Genomic DNA, 15,814 nt, shown 5'->3' with positions numbered 1-15,814 from the left:
AAGCCCCGCCCACTTCCGGCTGGTCTCTCCAGTCCCACCTCCGCCCCAGGGTCGCCCAATCAGCATCGACTTTCGGCCCCTCCTCGTCAAAGCCCTCCGGGGTGGGAGGTGGGTGCCTATCCAATCAGCACCCGGGGCATGGCGTCTTCCGGAGTTCCCCTCGGGAGGGGGCGTGACTTCCGTCGCGTCGGCTCCAGCTTCCGGCGTGGGCCGGAAGTTCCACCGGCCGATCCCGGAAGTGTCCGCGTGGGTCGCTTTCGTCCGCCGCTCGGGACTCTTCTGCTGCTACTGCTGCCGCCGCCGCCGCTCTCCTCCTGCCCCGCCATGGCCACGGCCACGGCGGCGTACACCTGCATCACCTGCAGGCTGGCCTTCAGCGACGCCGAGCTGCAGCGCGCGCACTACAAGACCGACTGGCACCGCTACAACCTGCGGCGCAAGGTGGCGGCGCTGGCGCCGGTGTCTGCCGAGGGCTTCCAGGAGCGCGTGTGCGCGCAGCGGGCGCTGGCCGAGCAGCAGGGCCGGGCCACGGCCACCTACTGCGCCGCCTGCAGCAAGCGCTTCGCCTCCTTCAACGCCTACGACAACCACCTGCGCTCCCGGCGCCACGTGGAGCTGGAGGCGCGCGCCGTGCAGGCCGTCAGCCGGCGCGTGCAGCGCCTCAACGAGAAGAACCTGGAGAAGGGGCTGCGCGCCGAGCCGGGCGCCGACAAGGACGCGGTGAACGCGGCCATCCAGCGGGCCATCAAGGCCCAGCCGTCGCCCAAGAGGGCCGCCCCGGCCGCCGAGCGCGACGCGCCCGACAGGCCCGACAGGCCCGACAAGCCGCCCCGGCTCCGGTGGTTCGAGCGGCAGGCGAGGAAGCTGGCCCAGCGGCAGGGGGAGGAGGGCGCGGACGAGGAGGATCTGGACGGAGACGGTGAGACCCCTGCCCGGGGGGGAGTCGGGGGGCAGGAAGTGGGCCCCCCAGACGTTCCCCCTCCGCTGGAGGTGGAGGGACCCCACGCCTAGGGGTGCCAAGGACGGTGGAGGCCTGGCCGGGCCCAGCCCTCTGCTGCCCGCCCGGGACTTCCCCGGTGGCCCGGTTCATCGCGGGCTGTTCCGGAAGTGACGTTCCCCGGGGTCGGCCCCCCCCCAACAGCGCGCGCTGGCTCCAGGGGTGCAAGATATGGGTACAAGATAATAGGGGCGATCCGGACCCTCCCAACGCCCGGCCCTGCGGCCCGGCACGTCTGTTGGGTGGGGGAGGAGGAGGAGAGAGGGGGCGTGGGTGGGGGGGACAGGTCACCGCCACGCTGGCCGGCAGTGCAGGGCAGAGCCCGGGCCCCGCCTGTCATGGATCGAATGGGGGGGAAAGTAAGGGGTCAGCCCGAGAGGTGGAGCTGGACTCGCCAGCTGCTCTCCTGGGCCTGATGAGTCACTGGATGGCCCTCCCTGCCCTCCTGCCCCTGGTGACACACCCGGTGACCTGTGTCCACCTCGGCTTAGGAATAGACGCCCAAGAGGCCATCGCGGGGAGCGGTGTGTGCTGGGAAGGCGGGGTTAAGGGGCGCTTGGCCCTGCAGCCTGCTAGCCTGCTCCCCGGTGGGGGAAGTCTGTTCTCCCCGCTCTGGGCCGCCGGGGTCCGACCGCGCCCCCGAAAGGTTGGTGACGCCTGGGCTGGTTTTGGTCAAGGTGGTGCCTGCCAGCCTACCTGCCCGCCCGACCCTCCCATCTCTTCCCTTCCTTTCTCTGCCTTTTTACAAAATTAAAAACTTGTTTTCATTGAATCACAGTGCTAAACACGTTTAGAGTTGTTCATGATCGGGTTTCAGTCATGCGGTGTTCCAACACCCTGTCCCTTCACCATTGTACATTTCCCACCACCAACGGTCAGAGCTTCCCCCCTCGCCCCCCCCCCATGCAGACAGGCACCCCCTTCCTCCCCTCTCTCTCTCTCTCTCTCTCTCTCTCTCTCTCTCTCTCTCTCTCTCTCTTTCTCTCTTTATCTCTCTTCCACCCTCCCCCTTTTGGACCTTACGGTTTGCAATACAGACAATGAAAGGCAGTATCAGGTATGTCTCTTTGCTTTCTTTCAACAATCAGTTCCTGTCCAAAATGATCCACTTTCAACTTTTTTGCACAGGGGTTACTCCTGGCTCTGCACTCAGGAATTACTCCTGGCGGTGCTCAGGAGACCATATGGGATGCTGGGAATGGAACCTGGGTCGGCTGCGTGCAAGGCAAATGCCCTCCCCGCTGTGTTATTGCTCCAGCCCCTCATTTTCAACTATTATTGCCATGTTTGTCCCTTCTCTATCCTAACTGCCCTCCGCCCCCACACCCTCTTGTGGCAAGCTTCCAACCGTGGGCCAGTCCTCTGGTGGGTATTAGGCTCATACGGTGTGTGTATATATACACACACACATATATACACACACACGTGTATATATACACAAGTCTCATACTATCTGTATATATGGAATATATATATATATCCCATAAATAAGTGCAGTCATTCTATACCTGTACCCTTCTGATTCATTTCACTCAGCATGATACTCTCAGTGTCCCTCCATTTATAAGCAGATTTAACGACGTCATTCTTCCTAACATTGAAGTACTGGAATTCACTGTAAATCATACTTATCATACGTACATCACCCCAGCACCTCACTCGGGTTGCTTCCCCCCACTGTATCCCAAGGTGCCTCCCACCCTTCCCTCCTCGGTGCTGTAGCCTGAAGCTCCAGGTCCAGTGACCTTGACTGTTGTGCTCATACTGTTTCTTGAGGTTTTTCTTTTTGTTTTTCATGTAATTTTAATAGAGTTGTTCACAGTAATTCACTACAGATAATATTCAAACATCGCACTGCTGTGCACCTTCCCCCCACCATAAGAGGAAAGTGTGTGAAGATGGTTGTATTTCGTCCTGGAGCCACTTAAGCTCTTGTATAAGAAATTTACAAGCATCTTATAACATGTATGTTAAACCCAAACAGATATGTGCTACTTTTGGTAATCAGTAGGCTAGAGGGTAAGAGGCTGCGGCCCGGCACTCCAGGATGTTCTGTTGCTTTCTTCCGGGAGCTTTATTTCAGAGTCTCTGCATCTTGGCCATTGAGGAGATTACATGGCGCTGGGAGCAAGTTGTGGGTGTGACTGCCAAGCTACTGGAAAACCGGTAGCTGGGTGGAGGAGGCCCAGTCCCGATCCTAGCAAGTTTGGAAATCTCAGCCACGGGTCCCGAATACCTGGGTTTTTCTTCAGATTCCCCCATAGGTGGGGCTCGTCCAAGCCTGTGGAGAGCAGCCTTGAGCATGAGCATGGAGTGCGGTTGGGTTCTGGAGGTTTTTGGCTGCCGGGGAGGGAAACTCAAACCTGCCCCTACTCCAAGTTGCCCCAGTGAAAACAGCCTGGTGCGGGGCCAGGATGCTCTCTGTTCCTTTAGTTTTTATAGTAACTGTGTTTTCCAATGCCCTTGGTAGATTGGGAAGATCTTGATTCCGAGGAAGAGTTGGAGTGTGATGATGCTGACGACCTGGATGAGTCTGAGGAGGAGGAAGAGGAGGAGGAGGAGGAGGAGGAGGAGGAGGAGGACACTGGCGGCAGCCCCCCGCCTGGCGCTATCCCGGTTACGGACTGTTTGTTCTGTTCGCATCACTCCAGCTCCCTCATGAAAAATGTGGCTCATATGACGAAGGTCCACAGCTTCTTTATTCCTGACATCGAGTATCTCTCGGATCTTAGGGGGCTGATTAAGTACTTGGGTGAGTTGAGTTTTCCTTCTGAAAAATGAGGAAAGATCAAATGAGGGGGTTGATGGACAGGGCCAGAGGGAACCTTCATTTATGCTCGTCATCAGTCTCAGGCCTGGTTTGTGAACTCTGCGTTTGACCTTGTGAGTGGCAAATAGATTCACAGGCTATGAAAACTGCTCCAGTTTCCCCTCAAATTGTTTTCCCAGGAGAGAAAGTCGGAGTTGGGAAGATCTGCTTGTGGTGTAACGAGAAAGGGAAATCCTTTTACTCCACGGAGGCGGTGCAGGCACACATGAACGACAAGAGTCACTGTAAGCTCTTCACAGACGGGGACGCTGCTTTGGAGTTTGCAGACTTTTACGATTTTAGGTGAGTTTGGCTTGCAGGGGAAGTTCGGTTGCTTCCTCTGTGTTGAGGGGCCGGGGGTGTGCTTGGCGCCTCTGTGCGGGGCAGACTTGGCACGCTGGGAGGGGGTATGCACTGGCATCTGGCTTCACCTGGCCGTGCTCAGGGCCCAGCGGCGCTGTGTTCACCTGTGGTGCAGGGATTGCACCCCGGCAGCTGCCTGCGAGCCCGGCGCCTAGTCACGGTGCTCCCTCTCTGACCACAGCTAGGCCCTGTTGGTTTCAGAACTTCTGTCCCGTGCCATACGGGTATTCTGTGCAGTTTGGAGTTTTAAAACTTTTGTGTCTTTTCTTATTTCTCGCTAGGAGTGAAGAAGATTTCATTTTAGTCACTTTGGTGCTGTGTAGGAGTATTTATGTTTTTAATTCATTTTAATTTATTTTTTAATTGAACTGGAGTGATTGCACAGCAGGTAGGGCATTTGCCTTGCACGCGGCCGACCTGGGTTCGATTTCCTCTGTCCCACTCAAAGAGCCCGGCAAGCTACCCGAGGCGTATTCGATATGCCAAAAACAGTAACAAGAAGTCTCACAATAGAGACATTACTAATGATGAGCAGTGGGACGACAGTGGTACAGTGCTATTTTTTAATTTATTTTTTGCTTTTTGGGTTACAACCAGTGATGCACAGGGGTTACTCCTGTTTCTGCACTCAGGAATTACTTCTGGCAGTGCTCAGGGGACCATAAGGGATGCTGGGAATCGAACTGGGTTGGCTGAGTGCAAGGCAAACGCCCTACCCGCCGTGCTATTGCTCCAGCCCCTGATTATGTTTCTTAAATCACTTTTCCCTAGTGAAAAGTACTGTAGCTGAGAGCCCGTCTCATGTGATTATTTATTTTTTTTTCTCTAAGTGGATTTGGGGGCTGCAGCCATAGTGCAGTTGGTTTGGGCCTTTCTCGTGGCTGACCTGCGTCCAATCTCCAGCACCACATATATCCCCCGAGCCACTTAGGCGTGATCCCTGAGTGCAGAGCCAGGAGTAAGCCCTGAGCACTGACAGACGTGACCCCCCAAACAAGCAAGCAATTGGATTTTGTCTTAATATTAACATTTTAGTGTGTGTTTCTCTGGTTGCTTTCTGTGTGTACTGGTGAGAATATCTCGGAGAAATTGCTAGGTATACTTATATGACTTAAGTTAATCAGAAGTGAAATTAATCAGAAATTTAGAAATGAAGGGGGAGATGGAGAGAGGAAGAGGAGAGGAAAGTGCCTGCATGGGCCATAGAGGCAGCCTGGGGGGAAGCAGGGAGGCGGGAAGGTAGCAACTGCTGGCGGATGGGTGTTGGGTCATGTAGGACTGAACCCTTTGTAACGGTACCTCATGGTGACAAAAAAAAATTACAGGTGACAGAGGGTCATGGATGGGGGATCTCGGGCACTTTGATGGTAAAATGAGGTAACACCATAAATATCAACACCACTGTAAACACATTACTTTAACTATAGTGTGATTTTTGTTTAAAAAGTAAAATTTCATTACTTTCATTACCTAATTTTAGAATTACAGAGTTATAACACAGAAATTTCTGTTACCAATAGAGTTCTATTCTAGAACATTGTTCTAGAACTTTAAAAAATATTTTTGAAAATTCTAAATTGAGTTAACATTGGATTACTCTGTTGTATATATTTGAGGCCCACGTAGTCACAATTCCTCCCAGGTTGCCTTATTTCCCATAGCATGAGCACTTCCAGCTCTAGCCCGGATGTCGCGGTGGCCGGATTGCATCCTGTCCAGAGCTGCGTGTATGCCCTGGTGTCTCGGCCACGCCTGCTTGTGTTCCCTGGGCTGATGGGCCCGGAGTCGCAGCTCCAGCGCTGCCCTTTCCTCTCTCTTCGGCAGCCTTTCTACACACAAGTCAGCTACAGACTGTTGAAAGAGACTTTCGGATCCTAGCACTGCTCAACAGAAGCGAAAGGACCTGGGGCGGGGGCAGTGGTCCAGCGGGTAGAGTGTTTGCCTTGCATGTAGCCGACCCAGGCTCGTCCCTGGTACCCATATGGCCCTGTGAGTTCACTAGGGTGATTCCTGAGCACAGAGGCAGGAGTAGGCCGAGTACTGCCAGGACTACTGCCGTTTTAGAAAACTAAACAAAACCCAGAAATCACAAAGTTTTCCCGTGTGCCTCTTGCAGGCATTTTGCCCACTGCCCTCCTCATACACACACCACCACATGCATTCTACACACACACACACACACACACACACACACACACACACACACACACACACATCACTGCTGCTGCCACCACCATAAACGTCATCCTCACATACCCCACCATCACAAGCATTACCTTCATTACAAAGGTTCCTCCCTGGTGTATGTTAAAATCAGTGAACCTTTATTACCACATTATCACCCCAGGTCAGTACTTTAGAGTTCTCTTGGTCCTTTTCACCCTGAGTCTGAGTTTGGACAGTGTCAAAATCCTTTGTCCACCCCTTACTCTTCACTCTCTTTCCAGCCAACCCCTAGTAATGAGCAGTGTGTGTGCACATGTGCTCCTGCGTCACAGGGATCAGACCCGGGGCTCACGTTGGCATTCTACCACTAAGTTACATTCCCAGAACCACTGATCTTCCACTGTTTCTGCAGTTTCCCAGAAAGTCATAGTACTCAGAGTCGTACAGCATGGAGCCTTTTCAGATTGGCTTCTTTCGCTTAACAGTATGTTTTTAAAAAGTTTTCTATGCTCCTCCCCCCCGCCCCTGATTTCTTAATTATTCTAGTGTCTGCATGCGACACAATTTGTCATTCACCGTTAGAGGGCATCTTGGTTAGAAGAGTTTGGGCGCCGATGAATGAAGCTCCATAAACATCCGCGTGCGGGTGCCTGTGGGTGCAGCCTCAGCTGTTCCGGGTAGACACCAAGCAGCACTGTTGCGGGAGCAGACGCTGAGCGTCGACACAGTGTCAGAGAACCCCTGGTTTCCAACTGTTTGAAAAGTGACCGCATCTTCTTTTGTTTTGTGTCACGCTGCTGCGCCTCGGGGCTGCTCCTGAGTCAGTGCTCAGAGGCTCTGCAGTGCCAGGAGCCCCACGCAGACAGCGCCTATGCTCTAGGCTGGCAGAGGGCCCTTTCTGCAGTGCTCCCGGCAGTGAATGCTTCCTGTTGCTCGACCCCTCACCAGGTTCTGGTGGTGTCAGTATTCTGAATTTTGGGGTTGTTTTACTCTCTTCCTGCGAAGAAAATGCCCACAGTTGGTTCTCTCTTTAAAGCTTCTCAACTTGGGGGCCTTGGAGCCATCCGTCCCGCCCCCGACCCACCTGACCTTGGCGTTGCTCGCTTGCAAGTAGGACGTATGTCTTTCAGCTAGCTTTGAGGTACGCGTCTAACTTCATCCGTGCCGCCTCCCTGTTTCAGGAGCAGCTATCCGGACCACAGGGAAGGGGAGGATGCGGACGAGACGGCGGAGCTCTCTCCGGAGAAGAACCTGGAGTACGACGACGAGACCATGGAGCTCGTCCTGCCTTCTGGTGAGTGCGCCTGTCAGGAAGGGCTTCGTGCCCCGAGTCACCGGAGAGGCGGTTTTAACTCCCTCCCATCTATACAGAACAATAAACATACTATTTTATCTAGCAGATTCCTCGTAGGGGAAGTTTACTCATGACACGACTTTATTTCCCTCCTCACACACCAACTGTTCCCCTAGTTTAACACAACCCAAAGTTTCTGCCTTCAAAAGAATAGATGAAGCTGGGGCTGGAGCGATAGCACAGCTGGGAGGGCGTTTGCCTTGCACAAGGCTGACCCGGGTTTGACTCCCAGCACCCCATATGGTCCCCCTGAGCACCGCCAGGAGTGATTCCTGAGTGCAGAGCCAGGAGTAACCCCTGAGCATCGCCGGTGTGATCCAAAAAGCAAAAACCCAAAAAAACCAAGAATAGATGATGCTTAGAGCTAGATCCCTTGTCCCTTTCTCTCCTCTCCTGCCGGTTCAGTAGCGGCCCACCTTCTCTGGTCTGCAAGGGGGCCTCAGTGCATTCACACCTCAGCACAATCTTTTTTTGTAGTTTTAGCTTTTCCCCCGAAAATGGCTCAGTCTGACCTCTCTGGCCACTCTGCTTCCTGTCACTGCAATGCCTTCCCGGGGCAGACAGAACCTTCGCCTCTCTCTTGCTGTGTGACTGTGGGGCTGATGCTTGCCATGTTCCTTATAAAGAGTCCGGCAGGTTCTCAGAACGTTCACCACGTCCGAGGGAGTGGTGTCCACGGGGAAAGAAGGACATTGAGACACTGGGTCAGACCTTTCCGTTCCTCCTCATCTCTCTGTCCCCATCTAGACTCTTCACGCTAGTCTTGGCTTTATTCTTTGAGCCGATTCCTGTTTCCTTCTGTAGCCTATAATCTGACATGGGAGTGCTGATTGTCCAGTGCCCAGGTTGTATAGGAGGTTTGGAGTGCAAATTCTGCATTTTTGCTTGGTGTTGTGCATCTCATAATAGTGGCTGTTTATCCTGGGAAGGAAGAAGAAGGGAAGCCAAGACGGTGAGAAACTTGCGCTTTTGTTTGTAGGTGTCTAATACTTTTTTTTAGCTGAAAAAAAATGGGAAAAGTTCTAGAACATGTGAGAAACAAAGGAATGGCGAAGAAAGTAATATCCTACTGATACTTACTTTGGAGCACGTGTGGAGGCAGACGTCGTTCATCTTTGCAGTAATGTGTATTAGGTTCCATTATCCTCATTTGACTTAAAATCAGCTGAAGTTTAGGCAGGACAGTAATTGAAGGCTGTAGACCTGGGCCATGCACCTGTTTCCCACTTCCTCGCGTGTCTGGGGGAGATAGGCCGTAGTGGTGGGGACAGAGCAGCCACTCTGTCGCTGCAGGGAGAAGCAGCTGAGGCCTTCCTGCTGAGGAATGGTCAGCCCTCTAGTTCAACGGCTGTCGCTCAGGCTCGGAAGGGCTTCTGGAGTGGCAGGAGAGGCCCGAGCCTGCGTTGAAGATAGCTCTCTGCGCAGTGACGGGGAAGTCAGGTGCCGTGGAGTCTGTGTCTAAGCCGACATGGCCTGTGTGTGTCAGAGAGCCGCTTCCATCCCGGTTCTTTGCCAGCCCGAAAGGATCCGAAAGGAGGGATGCCAGCCCGGGGCGTCGCAGGCAGGCCGCACGGCTTCTCTTCTGAGACAGGCTCCTTGGTCTCTGTCTCCTGGGCCTGGGTGGCCCCAGAAACCCGTGTCTGGCGTGAAGTTCTGCGCCAGAGGCACTCGGGGCCCCTGGGCCACCCCTGTGTACTCGGGCCCTCCGGGGCTCCACCCGGACAAGCCCAGGAGACCCCAAGGCTGCCCCAGAGCTCCCTGGGGTCCAACCCAAGCTCTGTGCTCTCTCCTCAGCCCCCCTGAGCTTCAGCCATCAGGGGCCGAGGTCTTTGATTGCGTTTCATTAAGTACAGACAAAATACAGTGAATGAAAAACTCCCAGAGTCTTTTTTCCCAGTTTGACTTGAGTGCTTTTAGTATCATGGACTCTTTGTTCGCCTGCGAAGCCAGCCGTCCCTGGTGAGTCTGGTTGTAAGGACGCGTGTCCTTCCAGCCGTTAGTTTCCGCCCGTGTCTCAACCCTCGTCTGCGGGGTTCTGAACCGTGCCAAGAAAACGGGGGCGCTCTGAAGAAACACTGGCCAGGCACGGAGAGAAATGACAGCGGTGCTTTGGCTGCGTCCTGTGCCCCTGAGGGGACTGGCCCTGGACCCCCCTGTGTGGTCTCCGCCCAGGGCCTGGCTAGATACGCGTGTGTGTTAGCATGACGCCAGCTGGAGAGTCCATCCCTGGACGCCAGATCGCAGCCGTCCCAGCGCCAGTGACCGAGAGGCTCCAGGAGAGGGCACTGCGGGCATTTGTCTGGGCGCCTGTGGGCCTGCCAGCTCCTGCGCTCACTCAGTTTCCTTGCGCCCGGGTGGTATGGAGCAGGTCGGCGTGAAGACACAGCCACCGAGCCGCCTGGGGGGGTGCTCAGGGATGCGCCCACCGTTCATCGTCTCCAGCGGCCCATGGCTGGGCCCTGCCTCCCGCCTCTGACGCCGGCTGCCGGAGCGGGCAGCCTCGGACGCCCTGTTTGCTGTGCCGACAGCGTGGACGGGCTGTGCCTTTGCATGCTCACGCATGGCTCATCTGCTGGGCACTCGGGCAGTTGTAAATACTGCCCCTTGCAATGTCACGCTGGTGCCGTCTCTTACTGACGTAAGTCAGGCGTGATGCGTGCTTGCAGTCTTGGCGCTGAGGAATGAAATGTTTTTAGGGGTATTTTTAAAGCCGACTTCCTACCCTGTTTTCCCATATGCTGCTTCATAGAAACATTGGTGTGTGTGTGTGTGTGTGTGTGTGTGTGTGTGTGTATTTGATTGGCATTATCGTGGAATAGAAGCATATTGGGGTGGGGCTGGAGCGATAGCACAGCTGGTAGGGCGTTTGCCTTGCACGCGGCTGATCCGTATGGTCCCCTGAGCACCACCAGTAGTAACTCCTGAGCCAGGCGTAACCCCTGTGCATCGGCGGGTGTGACCCAAAAAACAACAACAAAAAAACAAAGAAACGTGTGTGTGTGTGTGTGTGTTTGACTGGCATTATTGTGGAATGATTCCGAGATACTCACCTCGAGCCTGGTGCACCCTTCCCTCACGTCGTACACAGGAATCCCAGTACACAAAGCTGGACTTGGCTGCTGGAGTCCATCACTCCGCTCCGTCCATTTGCCAGCCTAGGACCTTGGTAACTTCTGTTGCCAAAATACCCAAGTCAGCATGTTTTCATCCGTACCCAGGTGTCTTGTCATTTCTGAATTGAGTTTCTTTTTGTTACGTCTTTATTCTGAGCCCTAAAAGAACACCGGAAAGGACCTACATTTTTTTTCCACGTGGCAGGTGAACTATTATTCAGGCACTTCACCGGGTTCTAGGATTTGATAGTCTCCTGTCAACTAAAGATCTGCATCTTAAAAAGTTTGGTTGCACATCTGTTAACCAAATTCACAGCATCCTGTTTGATCTGACACAGAGACTTGGAAGGGAAGGTGATTTTCTTCACATGGAGAGATTTCTCGGAAACTGAACACGTGGTCCTCGGACCCCATCCCGTTGTCCATTCTCAGTGGGAATAGCAGTTGGTGCCTGAGTAGATGCTGTTGTTGAGCTTGAGGCATCTGGCGGGGGGGTGGGGGGTAGCAGGTGATTGCTCGTGTCCTAACAAAGTGTTCAGGCTACTGGTCAGGGCCATGCCACCTTCTGCTCAGGCCTGGAGCTGGTCACCCCAAAGGCCGACCCCTTGAGTATCACCCGCCGTGAAGTCCAGCCTTGAGGGAGGTTGGCACTGCGCTCTCCTGGAAGGGGCGGCTGGCTGGGCAGAAGATCCTCATTGCTCACAGCACGACTGCTCGCACGGTTTCCTCAGAGCAGGGGTCGGCTCCATGCCCGGGGTCCTGAGGGCCCGTGCTTGTTCACAGCTGGTTTCCGCTCTCAGAAAGCGGGGGTTTGTCTAACCTGTGCATGAATGACAGTCGGGGCCAGGATTCCTTGTGGAGGAGGGCACCGGCAGATGTTGAGCAGCCGGCCCGCCCCCTGCCAGTTTGCCCCTGAGGGAACAGACCACCGGCATTGCCTCATGCTCCCTGCAGGCCAGCTAGTCGCCCCCTAGAGATCCCTGCAGTTGAGGATTTAAGTGAGGGAGAGGTGGATTGATTGTTTTGTTTTTGTTTTTTGCTTTTTGGGTCACACCCGGCAATGCACAGGGGTTACTCCTGGCTCTGCACTCAGGAATCACCCATGGCGGTGCTCAGGGGACCCTATGGTACGCTGGGAATCGAGCCTGGGTCGGCCGCCTGCAAGGCAAATTTGATGCAAACTTAGCTTGTATACCTAACCATCAGGGGTGTTCTCTGTTTAATCTTTTTATAAAGCTTTATTTAAAAACTTTTTTACTATGATGCTGTGATTTCCCAAGTTGTTCACACGGTCGTCTCAGGCGTTCAGTGTTCCAGCCCCGACTCCCACCACTGTGACCTGCCCTCTTCTGTGTCCCCAGTGGCCTACCACTACCCCAGCCCGCCCCCTTAGCAGGCACCATGAATTCACTTCATGATGTTTGTTCCAACACAAGGGCAGATGAAATTAGAAACTCTTAGGCCAGTAAGAGTCAAGGTAGGCTAATGGTTACATCTCCCAATAGTGTCGCTGACGCCCTCGAGCATTTCCGGGGCTGGTTGGTGCTAGTTGGCCTTCTGTGATACTTTTTTCACTCACCGAGTTTGGTGGTCTTCAGGGTGACCTTTCCATCACGTTTGCTGTCCTCCTACGGGGCTGGCAGTGCTTTGAAATTTGGAGGTGTCGGCTGCACGGCCCAGGAGCTGTGGAGCTGGCGTGCTTTAGTGACTTGGTTGAGGTCTGTTTTTTTTTTTTTTTTTCCCTTTTTGGGTTACACCCAGTGATGCACAGTGGTTACTCCTGGCTCATGCACTCAGGAATTACTCCTGGTGGTGCTCAGGGGACCATATGGGATGCTGGGAATCGAACCCGGGTCGGCCGCATGCAAGACAAATGCCCTGCCTGCTGTGCTATCGCTCCGGCCCCAACTTGGTTGAGGTCTGGTTGTGTGTTGGGTGTTGGAGGGTGTCGGGCGTGGTTGCAGGCTGCTGTGTTTCCAGCAGATGGGGGGCAGTCTGCTGGGCCCTGTTCTAGAAGGCCCAGAGTTCCAGCCCGGACCGAGAAGATCTACCTCGAGGCATCTGTTTTCAAGATGAGTTATCCTGTGTTTAATCTTTTGTTTCTGAAAACAAACTTTTCGATATTTCCTGGGGTCCTACTATCCATTTGTATTTTTTATTCTTGTTCTGTTTTATTTTGTTTTGTTTCTGGGCCGTACCAGGCTGTGCTCAGGGCTCACTCCTGGTGGGCTCAGGAGACCCTCTAGGATGCTGGGGGTTAAACCTGGGTAGGCTGCATGCGAGGCAAGTTCCCTGCCCTTTGCTCTAGCTCTGGCCCCTTTGCTATGCAGTTGCGTAGGGGTTGCTGTATGATTTCCGGTGCCACATATTGTAGATCCATATGAAGCTTTTCACATGGCCACGCCTTGCTGTTCTCTTCTTCCTCTCTCTGGGGGGGTTTGGGACTGTACTTGGCAGTGCTCGGTGCTTACTCCTGGCTGTGTTCAGGAGACTGGATGTGGTGCCAGGGATCAAACTGGGGCTGACTCCTGTACTGTCTCTCCAACCCACCGTTCCTTTCTCTCTCGTCTCTGTTTTCTTTATAAAGCTCCCTGGTATTCTCCTTTAGGACCGTCTCTTCAGATGTGCTAAGGTGCTGCCCAGTCTTCAGCCGGTGCTAAGGTGCTGCCCAGTCTTCAGCCGGTATAGCACAGTTCCTTCTGGCGTGGCCGTTCTCCCAGCCTGGTGGACACGTGTGACGTGGAGCGCCCCATTAGAGCTGTTGCGAGGAGCTCTCCGGCTCGCTGTTTACATGTCGCTCTTCTGAAACACAGGTGCCAGAGTGGGCCACCGCTCCCTGATGCGATACTACAAGCAGCGCTTCGGTGTGACCAGGGCCGTGGCCGTCTCGAAGAACCAGAAGGCCGTGGGCCGCGTGCTGCGGCAGTACAGAGCCCTGGGCTGGACGGGCGGCACAGGTACGGCCGCTCCCGGCTGGGCCCCGCCTCCCCGCTCCCCGCCGACGGCGCGTCTCTGCTCTGGAGCGGCTCCTTGGCTCCAGGGTTTCCCTCTGCCGCTTGCTATGTCGATGGCAAGAAGCCCAGAGCTCCGGGCGTACGATTGTCCTATTCTGGGCCTGGCGTACGCACCGTTAGCTTTTCCAGATGAGGGGAGTCACAAAAACAGTTGTTTCGTAATTATCAAAGTTGAAAACTGTCTCAGAGGTTCCCCAGAGGAATCAGCATCCATAGGGCAAACGGCGGTGACCGTGAGGGACCGTGACTCCCTCTGTGCGTCAGAAGCACACGTAAGCTCTCCGGCGGTGACAGGAGCGAGTCACTGAAGCGGGAGGTTCCTCATTGGTAAAGTGGAGGCGGGGAGTGTGCAGGTCGACTGTCGTACACACGTGTGCGCCTGCCGGCTCCTTCTTAACCTGCCCAGGGAAATCTCGGTAGGTCGAGGCAGAAAGCAGCCCCTCTCTGAAAGCACGCAGGTGGACCTCCTGTCCCAGCGGAGTCCTCGCTCTCCTCATGGTCCTGCCGCTCATCGTGGCGGGGAGAGCGTCCTCTAGAGGACCGGGGGGAGAAGCGCTGCCTCTGATGGCCCAGAAAGTTCTGGGCAGCTCAGATTCGGTGGAAGGTCGCCTCGGTGTCGGCACCTGCCCGAGGGTGACTGGGCTCAGCTCTGACAGCGAGGGCGTTCACTGTGTTTGTGTCGGGGATTCGCCAGGATTCCTTGGCCCCCGAGGTTAATTGGCTCTTCACCCTTGGGGCTGTGTCTGCAGGCGTGCGAGCCTGCGTGTGTGCACGTGACTCGGGTATGCATAGACTCCGAGGCCCTGTGGGTGGCTCTGCACTGACTTGGGGGCTGTACGGGTCGGGATTTGTCTGACCCTGGAGAACAGCCCTTGTCTCGTTTCTCACCCTCCCCTGCGCAGGCGCAGCCCTCGTGCGGGAGCGCGACATGCAGTATGTCCAGAGGATGAAGTCCAAGTGGATGCTGAAGACGGGAATGAAGAACAACGCCACCAAGCAGATGCACTTTAGGGTCCAAGTGAGATTCTGAGTGGGCCGAGGACCAGCCGGGGCCCGTGGGACACACCTGATTTGCTGCTACTTCTCCCTCCCTGTCCTTCATTGGTCCTGATCAGACAATAAAAGCCAGAGTCTGGCTTTCAGGTGTCGTTTCTGGAGAGCGTTTTCTGCCGAGTGAGCAGAGTCTGTGATACTGTGGCAGGCCGCTGCTGTACTGCCCCCGGGGTACAGGAAACTGCTGCCGCTTGTCTGCTCTGCGCTTGCCTTGCAGGAGAGTAACTTGGCACCTCAGGGCCCGGGGCCTCCGTCAAGGGGCTTTGAAGCTTATGCAGGAGCTCGTGTGGGCGTAAGCACTCTGACAGTCCCGGGCAGAGGAAAGCATCGGTGGGGCCCGCCTGGGTCTTTATTGCTCAGTGCAAGTACGCACAGAAGCTGCTCGAAGTCACATGCTGTTTCCTCTGCTGCCCAGAGCAGTTAGTTTAGGGAGCCAAAAAATACGTAGAATTGCAATGTAGATATAAAAGTGACATCAGGGGTAAGTCCGAAGAAGAGTCCAGAGAGATTCTCCGTTTAAAAGACTTTGGGGAAGGCAGCTCCCACAGGCGCCGTTCTCTCAGCCGGAAGGTCAGGCCGGACCCGGCATGCTGTGAGGAGCCACCAGGCCCTGCCTGCTCTCGCTGCGGTCAGCGGTCCCCGGCCTGTGCTGGCTGGACGTGTGTCTTCCTTCAAAATCACAGTCCCTCACTACGCAGTTATCGTTCCACAGCAGGGGTGGGTGCCCCAGCTTCAAATTTGCACCCTTACTCAGATGGCTAACATTCTCCCGCACAAGTGCTCCGGCCCCTCCCCCCTCACGCCTGACACCTCTGTATTTATTTATTTATTTATTTATTTATTTTGCTTTTTGGGTCACACCCGGTGATGCTCAGGGGTTACTCCTGGCTCTGTATGGAAGGATCACTCCTGGCGGTGCTCGGGGGACCATATGGGATGCTGGGA

At 54.8% G+C, this 15,814-nt stretch overlaps 1 protein-coding gene across 1 annotated transcript; it reads left to right on the top strand.

Annotated features, from left to right (window-relative positions):
* The first annotated feature begins 142 nt into the window (after positions 1-142).
* ZNF622 (zinc finger protein 622) lies at positions 143-14,958 on the top strand. Its single transcript, XM_004605614.2, has 6 exons — positions 143-919; positions 3,468-3,749; positions 3,947-4,109; positions 7,517-7,629; positions 13,616-13,759; positions 14,719-14,958. Exons 1-6 carry the CDS (start codon positions 325-327, stop codon positions 14,844-14,846), a joined length of 1,425 nt encoding a protein of 474 aa, XP_004605671.2. The 5' UTR covers positions 143-324; the 3' UTR covers positions 14,847-14,958.
* Positions 14,959-15,814: the final 856 nt, after the last annotated feature.

Source organism: Sorex araneus, chromosome 1 (assembly GCF_027595985.1).
Source record: "Sorex araneus isolate mSorAra2 chromosome 1, mSorAra2.pri, whole genome shotgun sequence".
Classification (NCBI taxonomy): domain Eukaryota; kingdom Metazoa; phylum Chordata; class Mammalia; order Eulipotyphla; family Soricidae; genus Sorex; species Sorex araneus.
Note: the sequence above shows the minus strand (reverse complement) of the source record. Positions and strands in the feature narration are given on the sequence as shown.